A 24,681-nucleotide genomic window follows, 5' to 3' on the forward strand; every position below is an offset into this window, starting at 1 on the left:
CATGTACTTATGCCTAAACAATATATTTTAGTTTTGCTTATTCTTGAGAATTATAAATTTCATAGGTTTGATGTGTTCCATCTCCTGAAACTTGTTTTTTACTAAAATTATGTTTCTAAGGTTTATACATATTATTATAATTACTGATTAACTAATTTTCATTGCTTTAAAATATCCTTTTGGGTGAATAACAGAATTTATTTACATACTTTTCTGGTGGTAGGTTTTTCCAGTTTCCTACCATTGTAAACATTAAAAGTGTCTTGAATAACATCTTAGGAGGACAATTTTTAGAATATAAGGTACACTCATGGTCATCTTTATAAGATAATTTGATTCCAAAATGGCTGTTTTTATTCCTACAGGAACTATGAAAAGGTTTCCATTGCTCTTATACTAGCAAACAATTTACATTTTTCAGACTTAATTTTTGTGGACTAGTAGGTATAAAGTAGCATCTGTTTTTTTTTTTTTTTTGCATTTCTGATTGACAAAAATATTCTGCTTTTTAAAATGTTTATTTCCTCTCCTAATTATTCTTGTATTTTACCATTCTTTTGTATTGTGTTGTACGTCTTTTCTTATTGACTATATGAGTTTTAAAAAATATATTCTGGAATAGCAATCCCTTGTCTCTCATATATGTTGTAATTATCTTTTCCTGGGTTGTGGCTTTCTTCTTATTCCCTTTATGGTAATTTAACATGCAGCATTATAATTACTTACTTACCACTTAGGATACCTCACTAGACTAAAAGATCTTCAAGTTAAGACACCATATCTTACTTTTGTTCCCCAGAATCTAAAAACTGCTCAACACATAGCTGAGCACAGTTGCTCAGTAAGTATTTATTGAGTGAATGATTAGATGAATGAACTGGTATGACTTTACAAATGGTAAATCAATCTTTTTAGTTGAATTTCATTTTACACAAATTGGCTACACCATACTGCTAAACTCAAGAGGGTCAGAAGTGTATATTACACACAATCCTGTACTTGCACTTCGAAGGTGGGTATCAGACACTAGTAAGAGGTGATAGTATCCATAGAGGTGGCAGGATATTGTTTATAAAAATTTGTAACCAACTCTGAACATTTGGCAGTGTTCATTTTTCATTCTTTTCATGCACTTATGGTTAACTAAACTCCCTATAGTGGGAAAATATTTAGTCTAAATTTATTACAAAATTAGAAATGAGGTTATGACACAAAATATGGATTACATATTACAATGGGTGCACAAGGTTCATGGTTTGTGTCATTAATTTGAAACTGGTTACCTTTTTAGTAATGGTGTCCGGAGGTACATCCCGCCTCCCAAGAGGATAAGGATTCCATTGGCCACTAGGAGATACATCTTCTTGTCCATTGTCTAAAATGTTGCTTTGCTGGGACGGGGTCTATTGCAAAAATGGTATGGCATTCTTTAGTGATGTAATAGAAGTTTATCATAGTTTTCTGAAAAGAGTCCCTAGTGACTGTAAGATTAATTGTGTTTAATCGCAGAAAAACAAATATTCTGAACTGGAAGTATTATTATACACTATTTACTTAATAAGAATTCTGAATTGACAGGTTTTTGGAAGCAATGAGAAATTCAATGAAAATAACCACTTTAGAGTTATTTACTGAATTTTAAAGAAAAGTTTAGATTATTTACAATACCTGAATAAAAAATAATCCTAATAACATTAACCGATTGTTAAAAACCACAACATTTAAAAATTGCTTAATTCATTTCTTTACTATAATCTTACCGTTTAGACTATAAACTGAAACCATATAATACAGTATATAACTTTCAATATTCCAAACCTAAAACAAATTTTATAAGGCTGTACTGATTCTGGGAGAACATGCGTTGCACTAATCCAAAATAGTGTTAATAATAGCATAGTGTAAGACTTACGGTACTATGACATTATATACAGATAGCTTTTAGGGAAATATGAAAGCAACATCAAAAACGTTGTGCTATTAGAATCACAGCATAAAATAAATCTGACTGTTGTGTTTCTAATTTTATTTATATAGATCATTTGTGCTTTAAGTTTAAACACCTCATATATTTTTAGCTGATTTACTGCTTATTTTTTTAACAAATAATAATACCCCTGTATTTATTATTATTAGTATTTGATATGGGAGAGAGTTCCATAGTTTGACCTGAGCAGGTAATTACAAGCATCAGAAAGATGGGCTCCCATAGAGGGATATAATAGTGGTATATTTTTCCTGTGGAATGAGATTAACTTTTCTCAATGACTTTTCTCCTTCTCTAACCTACCACATATGCAGCTACTCCTTGATTTGCTGGGGAATTCTTCTGTGGATGAGAAATTATGCTGTTTCGTACACCGTTTTCTGTATATGTTTTGAAGCATCCCTATGGATAAATCAAGCCTAGTTAGAGGGTGCATGTGCAGCTCTATTCTGTGTGAGGAAGTGTCCAACCCCAGGGTGGGAGAACTGGGCCATTCTCTTCACAATGTTGCACAGATGGGCGGCTTGGCAGCTCTCATCTGGTTATACAGAGTGGTCCTCGTTGGTTTTTTAAAAAACAATTATATAACCATCCAATCTGCATGCTGATTGCATGCGTTTTTTAAAAAGGATTGCTTGGAACTATTTTAAAACAGGGTTATGATACCAGATGGAGTTTTCCTAAGGTATAATGGATATAATGAAAAGTAAGGAGGTAACTCAATTTTCTTATTGTACTTTGGCCATGTGAATTCCTTTTTCAGGAGTCTATCAGAAACTATGAACAAAGAGAAAAACCATCCTGAACTGAAGCTTCTGGGTTAGCTAGGAATGCATTCACTTGTGGTTGTTTGAAAATTCGCATGTAGGTAACACATTTAAAGTACATATTACTTGAAAAAAAACAGATTGCTACTAAATCCCTGTCTGTCTGTTTTCAAGCATTAATTTTCCTTTATTTCCTAATATTTCCTTCATAATATTTCCATTATAGTCTTTTCCTTTTTCAGATCAACACGTTTGCATATGCCCCCCCCCACAGTTTTTCTATATATTAAAATACAACAAATCAAGTTATTAAAATTAAGCGGTTAAAATATAAGTATTCAGGGTAAGCACTCCTGGCTGGTGTTTGTTTGTTTGTTTTTGGTTTAAATTAATATACATGTCTTTCTGGCTTGATTTCTTTGCCAGTGAAATGGGATAAAAAATGTGTTCATCTGGCTAGGTGTTTGCAAAATATACTTCTAAGAAGTGGCCAGAATATATAACACAGGTATCCCTTTTTTTCCCCCCTCTATATCATGTCCATCTCCTTCTCTATTTCCTCTACGAGTCCTGCTTCAGCTTCCCAGACAGGACTCTTTGTCACAGAGAGCAACTGAGAATTGCAGAATTTTTCTTGGTGTTAAAAAAAGGTGAAAACCCTTTAGTCGACATCCTAATATCATAATGGTGTAGGTTCTTCATTCATTTAGGAATCTCTCTCTCTTTTTAAAATTAGAATTAGCAACCACATCGATTCTACATTACAGGGGTCAAAGAAAACATAAACATGCAGACACGTGAAAAAAATACTTTCACTAGACATGGAAATTAAAGGAATTTCCTGAAAGCAATTTCCTTTATTCATTTCAAGAATGCTCTGGCCTTTTTTGTTTTTCTTAAGTGAGACATCCTGGGAGGAAGGGGAGTTTAAGTTTGGAGAAGTAGAAAGACCATGAAAACAGCTTATCAATGTTGGGGGGAGGGCGGGGATGGGTAATCTAAAAAAGAATTATACAGTGTGTTCACATTCTGTTCCTAAGGTGTACAGCTATTTACTAAAAAATTATACTTTTCACAAACTGCTACTGAATTGTATATAAATGCAGTTGCTGAGTTGTGAAAATTCTAACAAAGGTTAAAAGGAGCAACTGAAAAACATTTAAAAAAGTAATGAAGCTATCATTGTTGAAATTTGTTATTTCAGAGAAAATAACCAAATTGAGATTCAGTTACTCATTCAATTATTTCTAATACTACATTCTAGATGTTTTCTTTAGATACTTTAGAAAAGTAGGAATGAATCTTCTTTTCCTCAGCATATGTAACCAATTAAATATAGAAGACATCGAAAATCACCATATTGCACCATTTTCTCAGCGTCTAAATTCTGTAGATCTTTAATATTTCAAAATATAGACAAAATGGTCATTATGATTTAGTGAAAAATCAGAAATTATATTTGTTAAGAAATACTCCAATGCTAGGAGTTTTGCTGATGGGACTCTGTCCCAAAAATGACCATGGACATTTATAGATTTAACATTTATGTTTTTGACTACTGTGAATGAGCACAAGTGTGTACTGGAAGAAGTAATTTCTAATTTGGCTGAGACATAAATATGCATGAAAATGTGTGATATATATGTGCACGTATATAAATGTGTGCATGCATGTGTTTATATGTGCCTATGTGAGTATGTGTGTATATGCAGGATTCACGTATATGAATAAATGAGCTTAGCTGACCCAGTAGTTTTACTTGGGTTAGCTAATTAATGGATACACTGAATGCTTGACAAATTATACTTACTGCATTTAGCTGGAGAAATTATATGAGAGTGGTATTAGCACTTGGCACTTTGCAAATGTCTCAGGATGTATGCCTTAAGATCTCAAGGATCTATTTTGCTTAGTAATTAGCCTATAGTTCACAAAGGCATTACCATAGATTCAAAAATGTTTTAAAAACAATTTTCCCAAGAGTATTTCCAGTGAAAATGGGAATATAATTTATTTTCCACATATATTTAAAAAATAGGTATTACAAAGACAAATATACACCAAGTTACAATATAAATGATTTTGATTTCAAGGGGTTCAATCTGAAGGTGGTAATGTAATGTTCAGATGATTTTTAAACCAGCATTTCATTATTGTGGTTAGGAAGCATATGTATGAGTACTAACATTATTATGTTGGTAATGTTAGCCATTGTCCATGAGGATTTATGTGGATTTACAGGCTGGAGGTTTTTTTCATAATTAGAAAGATAAGTGAATCTTCCTTGAGTGATAGATAGCCAATAATAAATCCAGCAGAATCAATAGAAACTATAGGCAATAGAAACTATAGCCCCAAGGTGCTACATAAATCTTGCTTTGCTTTCAGCAGAAAAAAAATGGCATTAAGTAACCCATGAGAGTAGGGTGAATAAATGCATATCAAATGTTGGTACTATTTGATCCTGAATCATGTGCATAGATCCAGTAAGAAAGGACATTAGAAATTTAAAAAATAATTTTAAGTAGTTGCAAACATTTCTATCTAAATTTCTCTAATTCAAAAGATAGTAGGATGAGTATCAAGTAATAAAACAGGTAGCAAAGTCATCTTCTTCCAGGCAAAATTCTATGAAAAGATTATTTAATACATATATTTCCATCATTTCAACTTCCCTTCCTCTGAAATTGTAATTTATATTAGTGTCTGTTTCAATAAGGCACTAAGTAGTGGGTGCTATGGTATAATATGGTGGTAGAAGTTGAAAAGAAAAGAACAAGACAAAAAAGTATCAGTTTCTTCAATGTGGAAGAGATCATGCTATACCCCAGCCACACACCTGCAGAGGTGGAATTAGAAGAGGCCAGTGATTTCTTCCCCAGTCCCACTTGTCTCTGGGGCTGCAGTAGCAGGAATGATTAACTTGTGATTTTGGGGGGTTCACAATCTTTGGCCTTTCCCTGCCATCAAGCATATTTCCTGGTGATACTGAGTGCCCAGGAAATGGATGAGCATGAGGTAACTTTAAGGTAAAGGTAAGGTAACTTTAAGCGGTTATTTTAAGGTAAAGGTAAGGTAAAGTTACTTAAGGTAACATTAAGCATTTACTAAATTCTGCTAAGAGAGCCCTGTGTCTGTAGCACAGCGGGAATGATTTGGGTCATGATAGGTATTGGATTAGTTAATATATTCGACTTGTGTATTCTCTTCTCCATTCCATAATATCTATTTTTCTGGATTACTGTGAAGATGATGTGAGATCATAATGTATATGAACAAACTTTATCAACTATTTTGAGTTATGTTCTCTGAAAATGCCAGGTTTTGTAAATATTTGAGAAGGCTTCATTGTACAGTGAAAACAGCAGGGACCAGGGTGCCAAGCAGAGTCAGATTCAAATTTTGCCTACTCCCATGTTAAGTGCCAGGGTTACAGTAGTAAAACAGAATTGAGGTAAGTTCCTTTGTGTGACACTTGAGCCTCAGTTTCCTCATTCGTACAATGAGATAAATACTTCCTTTGAGGATTTATGAGGGTAGTGTGAAAAAACATATTTAAGGTACCTAATGGTACCAGGTACACAGTAGATACTTAATAAATCCTAGTCTTTATTCTCTTGTTGAAATTCTTATTCTACCATTAATCTGGATAATAAAAATGGCAATTTGAACTGACATTTTACAATATTAGATTTCTCTCTAATAACATAAAATTTCAAGACAATAGCTAAGCTCAATTACAACAGAACACATCCAAAGAAGCACATGGAACCATTAATAATGTCATAGAAAGTTGCTTTAAATGCTTTTTGGAGAGGCAGTAAATAAATGATAAATGAATGAATGAATGAATAAATAAATGAATAGATAGAAAATATTAATAATTTTATAATTTAATAGCTGATTTATATAGGTTAAGTGTTCTGGTTATAAGTACTATTAATTTTTTTAGGAAATTAAAATAAATATCAATGAATAAAAACACTAAAGAATATTAAATATTAAAATAATTTTGGGGCACCTGGGTGGCTCAGTCAGCTAAGCATCCGACTTCAGCTCAGGTCATGATCTCATGGTTTGTGAGTTTGAGACCCGCATTGAGCTTGCTGCTGTCAGCACAGAGCCCGCTTTGGATCCTGGGCCCCACTACTCTGTTCCCCTCTCCTGCTGATGCTCTCTCTCTCTCAAAAAGAAATAAAACATTTAAAAAATAATAAAATAATTTTGTTGTATTTATTAACATTCTGTTAATATCTTAACAGATGTCATAAAATTACCATAGAATATGTAATTTACTGTTCATAGTATGGAGCCTATATGTGGCTTGTAATTCATGAAAAATGTTTAATACTTGACCTGGCATGTAATAAATATGAACAAATTAGAAATATTCAATGCACAGAAAAATCTGGGAAAGTCTTTTCTTTTCATCTACATAAATATTCACTTTTAAAATAGAAGTATAGATTCTTTGATCTTCATTCACAAACAGCTTTATCCTTTAAATAATTTATTACAAATTTGTTTAAAAATTTGAAAAAAAAACCTAGATATTTTTGGTAGCTCAAATAAAAACTCAAACCAAAAAACAAATAATACACTGAGTCAGGACCTCAGTTAGCACAAATAGTGACTTTCTGTCAATTACCAAAAATGGAGGTCGGGGGAGGTCAGAAGCACTGAAAGGTGCCCTCTCTGGGCAACCTGCAAAAATATAGTCTCAGTGTGACAGAGAAAATACAAACAGTGCTCCTTTCTCTTAATTGAGAGAGGTTAAGGCTTGAAAACAGAGTATGGGGAAAGAGTGTGGATTTCAGCCCTGAATGTTCCCCGGGTAGGGCACTACCTACACAAAAGTAGCTGCACCTTGAATTCCAGTGCTTACATGGTAATGCATGAAAATGCTAATTTAGATTCCTTCGACATTCAGAGTCATTTACCACAGCACCTAACTAAGGATGGCCAGGATTGTCATTTAGGAATTTTATAAATAAAAAGAGCTCAGTATTTCCACGGGAACATGAACAGTTTTGTCAATTTTATCTACTGAAAATGTTTGTTTATAAATTGATCTTACTCTATATTTTCAATGAAATTCTCGTGGCTCACAAGCATTTAGAGACTGAAAAGAAATCTTAAATTACTGACATTAATTTTTATTATCTTAAGTAGCGAAAGTGTTGTAATAGGTTTTTATGCAAAGGAAAATAATTTTTGCCTGTCTCCTGGTGAGAAGGGTTCAGGGAAATTAAGCCTCAAACATAGGATCTGTTAGCAATGGTCAGTGGAGCCAAGAAAGGAAAATTTTAAGAGAGGCTGTCTCTAAAACTTGGCAGAGAAACCAAAGAAATTTTCAAATTAAAGAAGCTCTGTGGAAGAGATGTGCCTGAGCACAAAGATAACGGGGCAGAGACAGACTGGAATCCATGGGAGTAAGCAGGGTCAGGAGTATTATTGAGATATCGAACACTCAGTGCCCATACCTAATAAAGTTCCTGCACTGCCAGCAGGTAGGAAAGTTGTCCCAGATGTCTAAAGCTCAAAGTTTATAGGCCTTAAACTGATAATTTAGGGTCATAAAATCTCTTAGGGGTAATGGAGTAGTTGCCCTGTCGGTATTCTTTTTTCCCTCCCTTGCCTTCTCTCTCTCTCTCTCTCTCTCTCTCTCTCTCTCTCTCTCTCTCTCCCTGGTGTGGATAATAACATATTGATGATAATTCGTTTTGAGATGGAATCTTTCAATACTTGAATTATTCTTGGTTTGCAGTTTAATGCAGCTTCCAAAGAGAATTCCTTTAGCTCATCTCTGTACCTAACCGAGGAAGGTTGAAAAGTCTCCAAATATGATAACTCTGTAATATTTCCAATATAAATGATCTTAGAGCTATAGTAACAGTTAATGAATACATTTTCTAGGCTACCCCACACAAGATCAGAAAATTAATACAGCAACACTGAGGTACCGAATTTATATCTGGGGAACACTGCAGACATTGAGAAATATATGTTTCAAGTATAGCCCCATTTTTCAGAATATATTTATGTCATTCTATAGATGGATAAGCAAATAGGACTAAACATTAAACAAAATAAGGGGTTTTCCATATAATTTGAGGGGGTTCAAGCAATAGCTCCCTTCCTATCAACATGTCTCTAATCTGCTCACTGAATTTTGAAATTCCACCCTCTTAGTTTAAGGGTTTGATTTCTATCAAGTGCCAAGCCCTCCAGGGGAGAGACCTATTTCAGTTGTGATGTCTCATTTACTCCTTAGTGCAAACACATTTCAGGGTCTTTTGAATGCTGGTTTTGTGAGGCAGAAGATGAGAACCCTGAGCATCTGAGGGGACATAAAGAAAAGGTTCCATTAAAGTAGAGGCTGCCATAGAAAGGGTCTTGCTGATAGTGTGCTGGAGCTGACTTGTACTAGCTCTTGAGAGCTAATTGGACTCATGTCCCAGTTCTGTGTTCAGCGATGTTAAGTTAGTACCTTGAATTTGGCCATAGAGGGAGTGGTTACATCACAGACATTAGCAAACACCACAAACCAGGGTTTGTTCTTCTCCCTGGAAGGAAAGTTACCTACACACCCCTTGTCCTGCCACAGGAGACTGAGGACAGGAAAAACAACATTCAAAAGTTCTTAATTTAGTCTTTTTTTTTTCTTTCCAAAATAATTGTGGGTGAGGAAAAAGCTGTGAATATAAATGTCTCTTTGGTTTTATTCCTCTATTCACAGTAGGAAGCAAACTATCCAGAGTCAGGGATTGTTATTAAGACTAATTTGACAATAAAACATGGATTCAAGGTCTTTTGACCCTCATTTTGCTGGGATGGGGTTTTTTTTTCTTATGTTCATCAATTTTATTATGAGAGAAGTGTTTGGAGGCTACTGTCATTCTGTTATCCCTACTTTGCATTGCTTTTTTTCATAAAACTTACTAGGTTAATGACTATATTAATAATATAGTCATAATGACATATTGTGTGAAAATGACTCATTAGCCTCCATCAAAATGTAACTAAGACAGAAGCATTAATCCATTTCAACAGGTAAAATATGCATTCTCAGTTTTGCCTGAATAAAACAGCAGAAATGTTCTTTTGACAATGGAAATGTTTCCTCTTCCAGTATATTTCATTTCAAATTAGCCCACAATTTCACTTAAGGCCATGCTAATGTGCTCCTTTCCCATTAGTCTAGGGTGAGTAACAATTTGCTAGCTAAACCACAACTTGCTCCTCATGTTTTATGTCTGTGTAATATTTCCCATAAAGACAATGGGCTGAAGGAGCATCGAGAAGTGCCAAACACTTCATTTCCATTCTAATTTAGGTCTCTATGTCGTTTCCAAAGGAATCAACTGAAATCCAACAATAATTTCTAGCTCTGTTCTCAGAATGTGTCAGCAAGGGAACATAGGGCTATCTCTGAAAAGGTTTAAAAATATATGTTTATATATCTACACACACACGAAAGAAAGGAAAACAAAGAAGAAAAGAAAAAGAAATGGGTAATAAGAAAATGAGCCTTAGAGCAACTCAAAAAGCCATGTGCCTGCTCAATCCAAAAAGCAAAGCTATTAAGCAGAAACCTGCGAATCGTTCTAGCTCCAAAGATTCATTTAGCAGCTAAGAGTTTGGGCTCCGCATCATTTGCCCTTGTGCTTTTTGAACTCAGGAGAGTCTATAAGCAGGGTTGTATGTACAGCCTAAACACATTAAGTGAACAAACAACATTAATTGGCTTTGGTATGCTGACACATGTAAGGCAGTCCATACTTACTTTCTGAAGAGGTAGTTCTTGTAGATCAAATTTAGACTTAGTCTGCAAGTTTAAAGTCATGCTTCTGCCTGCATGCATTGCTGAAATACCTCCATAGGGCAGCATGCCAAGGTTAACTGTGTTGTGTTTGTAAGCAGCATTCTGAGTAGAGGAAATAATCATGTGACAGGGTGTGAACACATGCTCAACAAACTGATTATTACATGAACATGTTTAAATTTATAACATTTAACTTTAAGCGGGCAAACAGTAACTTCCTTTTAAACATGCACTTGATCAGACAGAAGCATACAGTAAACAGTGTTAGTTATGCACATAATGAGTACCATCCAAAACTACAGAAAAGACAAAAAAGCAAGGATACATTCTGTTTTACATTTGCTGCTAACTCAAAGGCATAAAACCTATCTCTTTTATATCATGATAGTAGTGACTTTGGACAAATGTTGTTCATCTGTGGTAGTCTATTGATTCAAAAATTTCAAACAGTGCGATCTTAATCAAATTCTGCCAGCTGCAAATCTCATGGTCTCTTTCACATTGTGACATAAACACATACAAAAGACAAATGCCAGCTTCTAATGCTGCCTTAAAATGGATGTACTACAATGTTAAAGCCAAAATCAGCGTCCTTTATTTCTGTCTATAGACATAATTACAGCAACTCAGAAAAAGATCTGGTCAAAAAATCATTCAATCTGACTATTGGCTAACTGAATTTACTGATTAATTTAGTAAAATCAGTCAAATAACTTGTATGTGGATCTGAGGATTCTAAGGGTTTTTTTTGTTGCTTAAAAATTACATTTTAAAATGGAGAAATTTCATGATGAATCTATAGGAATTTTGATTTGAACTATTAATGCTATGTATCAATTTTAGTATATGTGCTGCCGAAGCGAGCACAGTGCTATGTATCAAAAATACCTAACTATCTAGAGCACTCTGGTGATATCTGCATCGTGGTTATCCTTCAATCGGTGCATCTAAAGTTATCCCAAGTGTCTGATAGCTAGTTAATTTTTTTCTACAGAACATCATTTAAATTAAAACATTTTGTAGACCCTGTCATCAAATAGCTTCCATTAGTACAATCTTCACTTTCCAACTCTCATAAAAATGTAATAATTAACAGTATTTGGCCCTTTTAAGTAATTCTCTTATTTTGGATTAAAAAAAACTACACAAATTAACTTAGTACACTTTTTAAAGACTGAATGTTCTTTAACAATAACAGCAAACAGCTATTCTATTCTGAGGGCGTTGTTTGCAAAGTAATGACTTTTAGCATCAGTTTTACTGAACTCAGTTGAAAGACTATACTCCTGATGGTGTGTGCTTGTCTACCAATCACATTTGTTATGGATCCTTGATTATTTCATCCAGAGATTTTTCATTGTCACCATGCCAAAGTTGAAAAGGACACTGAACATTTCAATCTAGCACCTGAATGATTCCTTAAGGTTTAAAATTACTTCAGTCTAGTGCCTTCTTAGTTCCTGCAGAAGAGTAGCAATCTCGGACATAGGGGTTCAGGTTTTAAATTCTCTCAGTCACAGTGGGACTCTGTAGTGGAAGCATGAGCCTTGAGGTTAAACTACAGGAGAAAACAGCATCTTTTATCTGTAGCTGCCTCTCCAAGGTCAACACTGGGCAAGATCCTTAACCAACACCATTTTGGGCTGTTAAGCTTATCCAATGTCCAGGCCTCTAGGCAGTTCTGTCTTACGAAGAATGGACAAAGATCTTATGGTTTCTAACATAACTATTCGATATCCGGATTGAAATCTTCACCTAAATTTCACTGGGAAAGAAACACACCAAATCTCCGGTGCAGTCTGACTTTGAACAGTATGTGAAGTAGCACAGCTATGTCTAAACTAGTTTTATATAACGAGACTGTGCTTCAGTACCCTGAATTCATGTTTGTGAATAGCTGGAAAGTCTTAAGTAAGATACAGCCTGAAAAGCTCAATAACTCCATTGAGAGGGGGGAAGAAATGTTACGTGGAGGAAACAAGAAAAAGAACTTTCAGAACCCAGTGGCTTGAAGCAATACTCTCAGGTAACTTAATTTCTTGGAATAAAATAAGAAGCTATTGCACATACATTGAAGTTGATCTGAGGAATGAAAGACAGACTGAGGGAATTATAAACATACAGGGGAAACGTGGAAGCTAATTAAAAAGGAAGGTGTGGGCACAGCAATAGGAAACACGCATGAGTTTACTTTTAATTATCTGGATCTGGGATTGGCAGGAGGCTTCCAAACTTCTGCTGATCCAAATCCCCCTCCCCCAGACCTATTTTCCTCTTTCCAAATTCCTGCTCCAGCTAGCAGAGTAGCTCTGATCAAAGGAGAGGAACTGTTTATCTGAGAAACCAGTAAATAAATGATGGTACCAAATGCTTAGAATTTTGTCTTCTTTCTCATGCTTTGTTCTCACTCACTCTTCTCTTGCCTCAAATTACTAGCCATTGCACATATGCTCCGAAAAGCTTCTTATAACCTTTCTTGACTAGTTCATCTTACCCTGTTACGTATGGTCGTGTCTACACGAGGCCAGAGTTCCCAAACTGTACTGTATTATTTGGCCCCAAATATTTTCGCCCTCCAAGTTATCTGTCTACATGGAGGGTAAAAGTTGAGGTAAGGCATGGTGACAACTGACCAGGTGTCTCCCACTGACAGCCAGTCATGAGGCTTTGATGAGGCTCCCTTCAATGGGACTGAGCACACCTATTTGAAACAGACATTCTGATGAAATATTTTGCAAGGCAGAACCAATTTCCACATTGAAAAACTAACACCCACACCCCCATTTATCAGTTCACTTTTCCCTAAAAATAATTGTGTTCTTGTCATGTAGACACGACCTCCAAACAATATAATTACTTAAAAAGAGTATACCTGAAAACATAAAATTCAATATTAAAGAAATATATAATAAATGCAGTGACCTGTGTTTTTAACAGGACACCAAGTAAAATAATAAAACTATTGAGCAAAACTTTCTAATGGTATATTATTAATTAGTACCCAGAGCCCCAATTTACACTAAGTTTTTCAACCCTAGGAAATGAGAACAAAGGCTCTATTTTTACAAGAGACCTGAGGATTCTAAGGTCAATGCAGAGTACGCAAAGCCCTCTACACCAAAGCCATGAAGTATACTCACTGATAATGGTCAATTGATCATAGTTCTACAAAATGGAATACCAGATTTTTCTTAGAGAGATAGATCTGAACAGGCAACAAAAAGTCATTCTCAGCTTTAAAATAGTATATATATATATGTATATATATATATATATATATATATATATATTTTTTTTTTTTTTTACTCTCCTCAATCACTATTAATTCCATGCTTTATTATGACTCGGTTTTTAACTGAATTGGGATTAATTTCCTTTTGCGTTGTTGTTGCAATATACACACTAATTTGTACCTTTGTAGTCTTCATAAAGACATCAGCTATTTTTGTTGCCTATAGTATTATTTGAATTTAAACATTTATTTCTTTATAAAAGCCAACATTTGAAGTGGCAGGATTTTTTATTTAATAAAGTAATGTGTAGGAGGGCATTTAATCTCTGCTTATTTTATCTTTCTGTTTCTTGCTGGGAAGATTATTGCTCATTAGAAGTAATAAGTTTACGAGTCCCGTAGCAGTAACTGTATGCAAATTTTATAAACAAATTAGGCTTGACTTTATTATAAGTGAGTCTGTGCATAAAGGGGCAAAATACTCACTTTTTATAGATTCAATAAAAATCGTACTCCTTAGGTCACTAGAGAACAGTTCTGTGTCCTAGGAGAGGCATTCTGCCTTAATGGCCAGAAAGCAATTGAAGCACCGTCCCATATAATAGAGTCAAATTCTTTCTTACTAACAATATTTAGGCTAGATCTGATAAATCATTCACCTACAGGTTATGGACTCTCGAAGAGCAGTAAACAATATCCATGAGAAACTATTATGATCGATTTCCCCACAATATAGAGATAAATAAAATGCTGATCATCTATTCATTCATGTAGTTCATGCTTCACTACATGTGCTTAGAAATGCCAATAAAGTAAAACTAAAGGCAGGAGGGATATTCTTACAGAGAAATGCCAGACATACCCTGTCTAACCTTCTAGCTTCTATATGTCTAAGCAGCTGTTGTCTCCAGTCTGCAGGCATTTTACCACAGCTCTCCTCTCCCTTCACAGGAGTAGGCCTCGTCTTTATATCACTGTTATCTGATGGCTTGTCACCATAGTTACCCAAGTTATAGTCAGATGGTATTTTTTCCAAAAGAGCTGCCATAGTAGGCCTAGCTGAAACTGGCCTGGTTTGGGAGGCACCGTAACTCTCTGTACTGTAGCTTCTTGCAGACAGTGGCCTCCTCTGGGTAAGGTTTTTAACTGGAAAACTTCCCGCCTGAGCTTTCACTTCTTGATATGAAGGGTGTTCATCTTCATACCTGCCATTCCTTTTCAGGAACTGGGACTCAGTCACTGAAACGCTGCTTTGGCGATCCAGACCTCCCCTATATGGAGGTCTGCCGTACCTATCACTCGGAGGCAGCTCATGAGGTTCACTGACCCTTCTAAACATGGCCATTTCTGTGGAGCTCGCCAGGGAGTCAGCTCTTCTCAAGAAGCCTGCCCTGGCACCTTGGCTTGCAAACTGGGCATTCACCACAGCATCCTCATTAACAGATGGCTGAGAAAATGAGAACATTTGCTCCATTGGTGGGTATCCTCTGTAAGCTCTAGGACTAACCAAATCCTTGGCGATGTTTTTGCTGGGCTGTTGCACGTACTCAGAATTGTGTTGAAAGGGGGGTGGTATCCTCTTTTCGGCTTTAACTTCCACTGCTCCTTGGGGATTGAAGCTTTGGTCAAACTGATAGACTTTTTTTGTCATGGAAGCCTTCTGTTGTTGTGGCCCTTTACTACTTCCATAAGTGAGCATCTCATCATCCAGCATTGGGACTGACTGGCTTCGAGACATACTGGACATACCATGCTCTGGTCCCAACATTTTATCTGGTCGTTCATGGCTTCCTAAGTGATCACTCCCAGAAGCATAGTTTTCTAATGGTATATTATAAACCTTGTATGTACCAATGTCAATCTCATCGATACTCTGCGACTTTTTGAATTTATTGGACTTGATATCTTTCATTAGTGGGGAAAGCCTCTCTGTGCTTTTGCTAATGGAAATAACACCTTTAGAAGATTCTGGGCGGCAGTGGATTTGAGAAAAGACATTGCTAAGACTCCTGTTGGGATTGGAATCGTGATACTCCCATGGTACTCCTGGAGAAAAAGGACTAGGTATTTCAACAGATTCTTTTATATGTTCTTTCCTTTCAGGCAATGGGCTGGTGGTGGGGGTTGTCTCTAATTTGGAAGGGAAAGCGGTCCTGTCTTCAAAAGGACTAGGGGTTCTGGTCCAATTCTGCCAAGGATTGGAAGGAGGCACTTCTGTTTCTGGTGTGTGTCTGTGTGTAGACTGCTCAAGTTCCAGGGGAACACCAACAATCCTATCCTGCCTAATCAAAGGTCTGCGTCCGTGAGAAGATGTGCTTCTAGATTTTGAACTTAAGAGAGGATTGTTGTTGGCATTCTCGCCTGTGGTCTCCTCTGCAACAAACCCTGTGTTATCATAATGTGAACCATCAGTCCAGTTGTCAGTGAAGGCATCACTCATTGGCAGCCGGTCAGGACGCTGTGGTAGATTCCCTGGGGGAACAGCCTCCCGCTGGCTGAGTAATGGCTTTGAATCAAGAGGCTGTGGGAAAGATGGTGCAATCCTGTGAAGACAGTGGGAAGAAGAAACATGAAAATGAGGAAGAGCTGGGTCTTTGTCAGGAAGAGAAGCATCATCCCAAAATGCCACAATTCTTTGTTAATGGATCATCCAACCACACCTCACTTATGACTAAGAGCATTATTATTTCATATCTGCCCCTATACCTTTCTCTGACTTTTATTTCCTCCTTGTAATTATCACCTTCTAACATATCATATAATTTACTTACCTATTTTATTTATCGCGTTTTGTCATGTGTCCTCTGCTAGAATGTAAACTCATGAGGGCAGAAATTTTTTTTTCTCTTCAAGCCTAGCATCGTAGGCACATAGTAGGTGTTTGTTGGATGATTAAATGAGTGAGAGAAATGGATGGGTCTTCAGTAATGGTCCTGAAACTTGTCCCATAATTAGAATCCCCTGATTCCTTCCTGGTCCTCATCCTGGAACTTCTGTTTCTTACATTTCCAAACTATTGTTTGAGAGTACCTTTCTTATAAATACTTGATATGTCTAATGAACCCAGACTATCTTCAAATAGCATATATTTGAAGGTCAGGTATTGAAGACGTTAAATCCATTGTATAGAGAACACATTTTCTTAGAATGTAAATTATATTATATTATATTATATTATATTATATTATATTATATTATATATTTTGGTCATTGGCCTGTTTACACTAGTGACCAAAGTATCTCTAGAAGATGTTAATTTTTCTAGGTTTATTGTAAATGATTTGCACAGTTATAACATTGAATTATATATTTTTTTTATCAGTGAGAGATTTTTGCTTTTGCTAATATTTTCATCATGGGCATTGAAAGGTAGAAAGAGTTAATATTTTCATCACGGGCATTGAAAGGTAGTTAATATTTTCATCACGGGCATTGAAAGGTAGAAATAGTTATTCATTAATTACCAAAGAATATCTTGCTAACAGTACTGATGTTATCAATAAAATATGAGTCAAAATCAGTGACTACCTATATCATATGATGATTTGTATTTGCTGTTTATAGCATAAAACATAGCAGCAAGTTACAAAACAAAGAATCAGAACCGGGTGAGTACTACCTCATGGAGTCACTCTATTGTGCTCTTTGTCTTTTAATTTTTCATCTGTAAAATGGAAATAATATAGTAGGAACTATTTTGGAAAGATTAAATATTTTTACTTACATCCTAACTTTTCCAGCTGATGATAAGTTGATGATGATGATAACGATGATGATGATGATGATAGCATTGAAAATTTTATTATTTACTTCACACTAGGCAATAAGTGCTTTCCATGCATCTTACTTTAACCCATTTTGGATAGTGAAATGCGCACATGTGTCATAAATAAGTATTGGGCAAACAGGGCTTTTGGTTTCTGATTTATAAGGATGCCTGGATGACTCAGTCAGTTAAGCCTCTGACTCTTGATTTCGGCTCAGGTCATGATCTCACAGTTTGTGAGATGGAGCCTGCTTTGGGTTCTATGCTGACAGTGAGGAGTCTGCTTGGGATTCGAATCTCTCTCCCTCTCTCTCTGTTCCACCCCCACTTGCATGTGCACATGTTCTCTCTCTCTCAAAAAAATTTTTTTAAAAAAAATTACAAAAAAATAAAATTTCTTGTCCTATCATCTCAACCTGATAATCTCCCACTGTCTCTCCCTTAAACAATGGTTTTGCTGCTTGAAATCATTCATCCTCTCCTGGAAGTCCCAGGGGAACTGTTTTTGCTTACCTGCCCGTTCTGTCTTCTACTCCACTCATGTGCTGAATACAATTCAAAAATTAAGATTCGATTTTTTTTAAAGTTGCTGAAAGAAAGCACTTGGGAACAGAAAAAAGGGAATTCTAAACACACCTGTTACCCCACAAAGAATTATGTACTGCATCTTTAGCTGTTGTCTGCAAGGACCCCACTTTAACCCGGGTGTTAGAGGATCCTGAGGAAGCCTGGGAAGGTGAGTAGTCTGAGTAAGTGCCTGAGGAAACACTGTTATTCAGACAGTGAGTTTTGTCAACTTCAGACTCATCAGTTGATTCTGAAATGTAAAGGGGAAAATGTTATAATGCTATGCACACTGACAAGAATAAACACAGAAAAGCAAGTATGAAAAACAGATAGCATAACAATGTTAGGAATATATATTTGTAAAATATTTCTACAGACTATGGTGTGTCATCATTTACAACTGGTGATTCATCATGCACATGCATTTGTGGCATATTTTCCACATCAGGTTCACAATGTTACCTTTTTTGTCCTTCCCTAGCAGAACAAGTTTGGGTGGGTACAGAGGGGTCTCAGCTAATGAAGGGTGAAGTTCCCCAATCCTCATTTCATTAGCTGGATGAACAAAAGAATCCTGAGAGATATAATAATATAGGACAAGGAAAGTAAACATTTAAACATTGGTTAACCAAGATGGCAATATCTTTATTTGGCTCAGATTTAAAGATTGGGGCTCTAGAATTTAAGTCACTATAGAGCACTAGGAGAAGTGCATATGTTTCTCTGAGCTAAGTACTAAAATATTTTGCTTTTCTAATTTAAATGAGTCCATTTATTCATCAGATATTTTTTGAATGCCTGTTTATATGCCTGGCACTGTGCAAAGAACTGTGGACTTTCCAAAGAAAGATAAAATGTCACCCATGGCCCCTGGAAATTTATAATCTAATTGGGGAGATAAGCTATATCTCATTACAACACAGGACTGACTTATGGTAAGCTGTATGTGAGTATATGATATATACATATAGATATATATACATACATGTGTGTATATATATATATATATATATATATATATATACACATACATGTGTATATATGGTATATACACATGTAAGGGGAGAACTTCCTTAAGAGTTCTAAGAGGAAAGTCTATCACTGACCAACTGTTTTTTTTTTTCATCCCTTAGTCATATTTATGCACAAGTGCTATTTAACAGGTGGTCTTATCTTCAATTTCTTCAGTTTTCTCATGACTTCTTCCTAACATTTCTAGTTTTCTCATGATTAATCTAGCCTGCTGAATCTTCATTCTAAATCTGTTCATTGAATGTAATGACCAACATTGGTACAAGAATAAAACTTTATAAAGACAAATTAACATGTTAAAAAAAGTATGAGTTTAAACTTCTATAATTAAAATTATTATTGCCAGTTAAACAGATAGTGAGATGGCACTGGGGAAAGTAAAATACCAAAGTCTCATTTTCTTCCACATATAAAAATGTCTTGTCTATACCCATGGGGAGGTAGCAATATAAATTTATGCACGGCAGTTATCTTCATTTCTTTTTTTCTTAAATCTTAAGTTAATTTCAATTCGAAAGATAATTTTTAGTATTTTTCAGTTTTCTCATTCATTAGTACTTGTTAGTTTAAAATAATAATGTAACATTTAGAAATATTTTGTTAAGTCAAAGAAAGAATATACTTGAACACAAAAATGTAGTAAGTGAAATGTGTTCTGTCTTATACCTAATTGGTAATAGTCAGAAACTCTTATTATACGTTTTATTGCCCGACATAGTGACAGGCTCAAGTTTTTGGGTATTGCAAAGAAACATCCATTTCTTTAACTTGAGGCTTAAGTTTTGTTTTGGGGGTTACTTTTGGTTAGGTTTGTAAGAGAATATTTGCCTGTGAAAAACCTGGGTATATCTGATATGTGTTAATTATTTAAAAAAACATTTCTAGTCAAATTCTTTCATTTTCTACAAGTGGGTTTTGAGACTCAGTGAGGTCCATGCTTACAGAGATAATTAGACGAAGATCCAACATAGAGGCAGGATTCTGGGGTTCCAGTCTTATGATCTTCCCTTATATTGTGCTGCCTCCTAGTGTGCTCAGCTGTGAGCACATCTGAGACTAAAAATCCAGCTCCAGAGTTGAAGAGGGATAGGAAAGAGGGTAGGATTGATGGAAATTTTGGAGATGAAGAGGGAAATCTGTGTTCTCATGGATTTTGAAAACTATTTCAAAGGCTTAGCATAAGAAATTCATGATAAAATTTTAAGGTGACAGAATAGAGAGTAAAGCCATTACACATCTTTGTAGAAATTTATAACTACAGGAGACCCAAGTTTGAGAAATTGTACCATGGAAAGGTATAAAATATGTTAAGTTTTGTCAAAACTATTTCAGTTGCAAGGTGGCATATTTCTATTCTATTTCTGCTTTATCATTTATTAATCGGGTTATCTTGCACAAGTCAGTGTTCTTCTGTGTACCTTATTCATTTCACCAGTAAAATGAAGGTAATAGATGAAAGGAATTAATGTTATTTTCTGTCTAGTACTAACACTCTATGAATCTAAATGTAACTTATAGTTACATTGAAATAATATTTTGAAACAATATTTTAAAAAGGAAATATTCTTATGACACCTGATAGAGAACTACAGGAATTTTGTTTTAGTCAATAAAACAACCCAAAAGTTGTACAAACATAGAAATGTAAATAAAATTAAGGGTTTCATTACTTTTTCCCTTATGCCTTACACATTTAGTATGCAAGTTATATTGCATATATAGGTCAAATTTTCAAATTTGTATCCTAATTTTGTGGCTGGAGCTTGGCATGGTGGCTATGATGTGACTCACTGCTTAAGAATTTCCATTTTGAATCAAAAAGAGCCATAGTGACTAGGGAGTATGGTAGTAGCTAATCATGAACTGCCTCCTTTCTCCAGAGTTCTGTGAGACCCTCCACCTAGGAGGACTAACACTGAAGCAAGAACAATGGATTTGCACTGATCCAGTTAGACTCAATTACCTTTATGAACAAAATGATAATAATGATGATGATGATGATGATGATGATGATGAAGATGATGATGCCATCAGTTATGGAGAATCTATTACATAGCTGCTACTGTGCTACTATGCTAAACACTTCATCTGTACTATTAATTATTTAATAGACAACTTTGTTTTTCACTGTTATTTATTATTTTGAGTTATTTATTATCATCATCTTTGTTTTGCAGTTAAGAAGATGAAAGCTTAGAGAGGTAAAGTCATAATTCCAAGTCACAAATTCAGTGAATGGTAGAGCCAAGATTTGAACTTGGATCTGTCTTACTGGAAGGTCTTCTCTGTAATATTATGTATTGTGTACCCAGAGAAAAGCTCACCTACCAAATGGACTTCACAGAAAAGACAAATTAACTGTCCAACAAAGGAAATTAAGCATCAACTTTGTCTCTATCAATTCTTTTATAAAGAGGCTGGAGGAATCAGGTTCAGTTTGGAAAAGTGGGTGAAGCTTTTGGGACTACTTCTATGGTGAAGACAGTGGAGGCTATTGGTGGGGAATCAAATATAATGAGGGTCCTATTTTAAGCACATTGAGCCATATTTGCTTCTGAGGAGACAGAAGAGGGAGAGAAAGAAAAGGTAGAATCTCTTTGTTCTTTAACTCCATTGATCTTGTGCCATTCAAACTAAATCTCCACTGCTATGGCTGTAGTGAAAGGGAGCTGAAGACAGAAGTGAGAGGTGGGGAAAAGCTTGTGTCTGAGTTTTTAGAGTCCAGGCCTAGTATTAATAAAAGCATTTAAGGACATTTTCAATGGTAATTGACTACTTATTACCAGGAGAAAGATGTGTTTTCTCTATATAAAGAAATTAGGTGGAGTCTCCTAACAAAGGAAAAAGTCCAAAACCTTTCTGAACATGGTGGACATGGTGAACAGGTATCCAGTGAGAAGTTTTCTGTAATGCAAGATAGTGGCCCACAAAAGGATTAAAGGGGGTTGGGCAGGATTAGCACATGATTCTCTTGTGGAAGGGAAGGGAATTATCACTTGTTGTAACTTTCCTCTTTGCCAAGAACTGTGCTTGCAGTTGTATAAAAGTATTTGCTTTTGTCTGATTTCATCTCCACAAAAACTAAGCATTATTGGTATCTGTATTTCTAAGATAAAGAAAGCAAAGCTTAGGAAGTTTTCAATGACTTGTCAAGGTCACAAAATTGGTAACAAGGTAGATTCAAGATTTGAATTAAGGTCTCCTGGACTTGAAAGCACTTCTCCTTGTTCCTAAACTGTGCTCCAAGGTACCTGTGATGCTGTTGTTAATTCACAGGGTTACATGGGTTGTTTTAAATATTTGGGGGAAACAAAGCAATACTTGACATCAGTCAGATATTGTGTGAACTGGTGGCTCTCAGTTTCAACATTAGATTGCACTTTCCTTTGATGACAGTCTTTGTGAAGCTGGCTTTTTGGTGGTTGCTATGATTAAAAATCAAGTGTCATCCAAAAATCAATATGAAACAGAATTGTAGTGACTGATGTGATTCCAAGGTTTGAGAAGATAAGTGGTGTCCCACAGGTACACACATTTCATCAAGTACTTTTGTTATTTAAGCATGAAATAAAACTATTATCTCCCCTTTTAGTGTATGTGTGTTATTTTTCAAATGGCCACTAGGCAGGGCACAAATATTTAATAAATTGTTCAGAACTAACTACTTAATAAATGGAACTGTTAGGTACTTCTTTTGGACTATGGTCCTTGTAACAAAATTACTAAGATACTAAAGGCATTTGTATGCCAAGGGTTTTGGAACCCCCAGATTTTACTTATTTTACATCATAGCTTTATTTACCATACTGTTCTTCTTTCCTTCCCTGATTTTCTCACTCTCCCAATATTTCATCATGATAGTTTGCCTTTACTCATAATATTATATTAGTGTATTAATATAGCAAATTGTTATTGTTAAAATACATGTTATTCAACACACAGGTGACAAAATATAAATAATTGTTGCAGTCAATACTTAATTCATTACGAATGTGACAAAAACCCAAGAGAAATTGTTCTTGCCCTCAATTAACTTCTATTGGATGTAGAGACACACATGTTATCAGATAAGAGTCATTCATATACTCAACAGGTAGTTACTGTGCCCAATTCTGTACTAGGCATTGTGCTAGACCCCAGAAAGGCAATGGAGATAAGACATACCTGACCTCGTGAAACTCACAGCCTGTAGTTAATAAACAAAATAATTAGAGATATTTTTATTATATGTAACACAAATAAACAGGATAATGTGATAGAGAAAATGAGAGGTTCTACTGATCATGGTGATCAGGGAAAGCCTTCCTGTTGAGGTAATCTTTAAACTGAAGGTTGGAAAAATATGGAAGTGTTAGCTATATAATTGGACCTGGGTGCTAAAGACTGAATGTTTGTGTCCCCTCAAAATTCATAAGTTGAAACCTATATGATGATATTTGGAAGTGGGATCTTTGGGAGGTGATTAAGTCATGAGGGTAGAACCCTCATGAATGAAATTAGTGCCACTATAAAAGAGACCCCACAAAGCTCCCTATCTCCTTCTACCTTGTGAGGATATAGAGAGAAGATGGCCATCTATCAATCAGAAAGTAGGCCCTTACTAGACACTGAATCTCTTCGTGCCTTAATCTTGGACTTCTTAGCCTCCTGAACTGTGATAAATAATTTTTTTTTTGTTTATAAACCATGCAGTCTATGATATTATGTTATAGCAGCCTGAATGGATGAAGACACTGGTAAAAAGCAAATGTAGGGGCGCCTGGGTGGCGCAGTCGGTTGAGCGTCCGACTTCAGCCAGGTCACGATCTCACGGTCCGTGAGCTCGAGCCCGGCGTCGGGCTCTGGGCTGATGGCTCAGAGCCTGGAGCCTGTTTCCGATTCTGTGTCTCCCTCTTTCTCTGTCCCTCCCCCGTTCATGCTCTGTCTCTCTCTGTCCCAAAAATAAATAAAAAAATTAAAAAAAAAAAAAAAAAGCAAATGTAAACTTTATAAAAGGAATTTGGAAGTAGAAGAGAACCTTCATACCTCCCCATCCTCCTTGTTCATATGACTCTCCCAGCTGTATTCTCTGTCTAGCATAACATATATTAAAAGTCTTGGTATAGGTTTGGCAAACAAAGTGATCAATAAATGTTGATTTATTTCCTTTTTCTTTTTTCTCTGCTGAATTTGTAATCTGTTTACCTTGTTTTTTCTTACTGTTTTCTGCTTCTGGTTCTGCCTACCTCTATTCTTTTTTTCCTTCATTTTCCATATTTAACCACACGGATAAATGTGTCATGCAGTGAGTGATATTCTCTTCCACATTCTTGAGAATATGAACTAAATAATGACTCAAAATAGCAAACAAGTGCAAAACATACAAGAAAATATTATACACTTAATATAATATACATTGATCAGCTAGACACTCGGTTGTCTGTATTAATTATATCTGAAAGTTGAAAATATGGAGCATGGCCCCTTAATCTGGGTGAGTAATTTGATAAAGAATTGGCTTCTCTT

The 24,681-nt window shown here is 35.5% G+C and overlaps 1 protein-coding gene across 6 annotated transcripts in view; it reads right to left on the reverse strand.

Annotated features, from left to right (window-relative positions):
- Nucleotides 1-24,681, reverse strand: part of LRRC7 (leucine rich repeat containing 7) — a 561,274-nt gene that overhangs the window by 80,521 nt on the left and 456,072 nt on the right. For 5 of the 6 annotated variants that reach the window (XM_078451792.2, XM_078451793.2, XM_078451796.2 and 2 more), the window contains 4 exons: nt 18,607-18,718; nt 18,214-18,394; nt 14,674-16,354; nt 1,284-1,403 (listed from right to left, as the gene is read on the reverse strand). In XM_078451792.2, coding sequence (XP_078307918.1) covers nt 1,284-1,403; nt 14,674-16,354; nt 18,214-18,394; nt 18,607-18,718 — 2,094 coding nt within the window. Of the gene's footprint in view, nt 1-1,283; nt 1,404-10,540; nt 10,682-14,673; nt 16,355-18,213; nt 18,395-18,606; nt 18,719-24,681 lie in introns of all 6 variants that reach the window. The other variant, XM_078451798.2, reaches the window with a different exon arrangement.

This window comes from Panthera onca, chromosome C1 (genome assembly GCF_046562875.1).
Source record: "Panthera onca isolate mPanOnc1 chromosome C1, mPanOnc1 haplotype 2, whole genome shotgun sequence".
Taxonomy (NCBI): Eukaryota; Metazoa; Chordata; class Mammalia; order Carnivora; family Felidae; genus Panthera; species Panthera onca.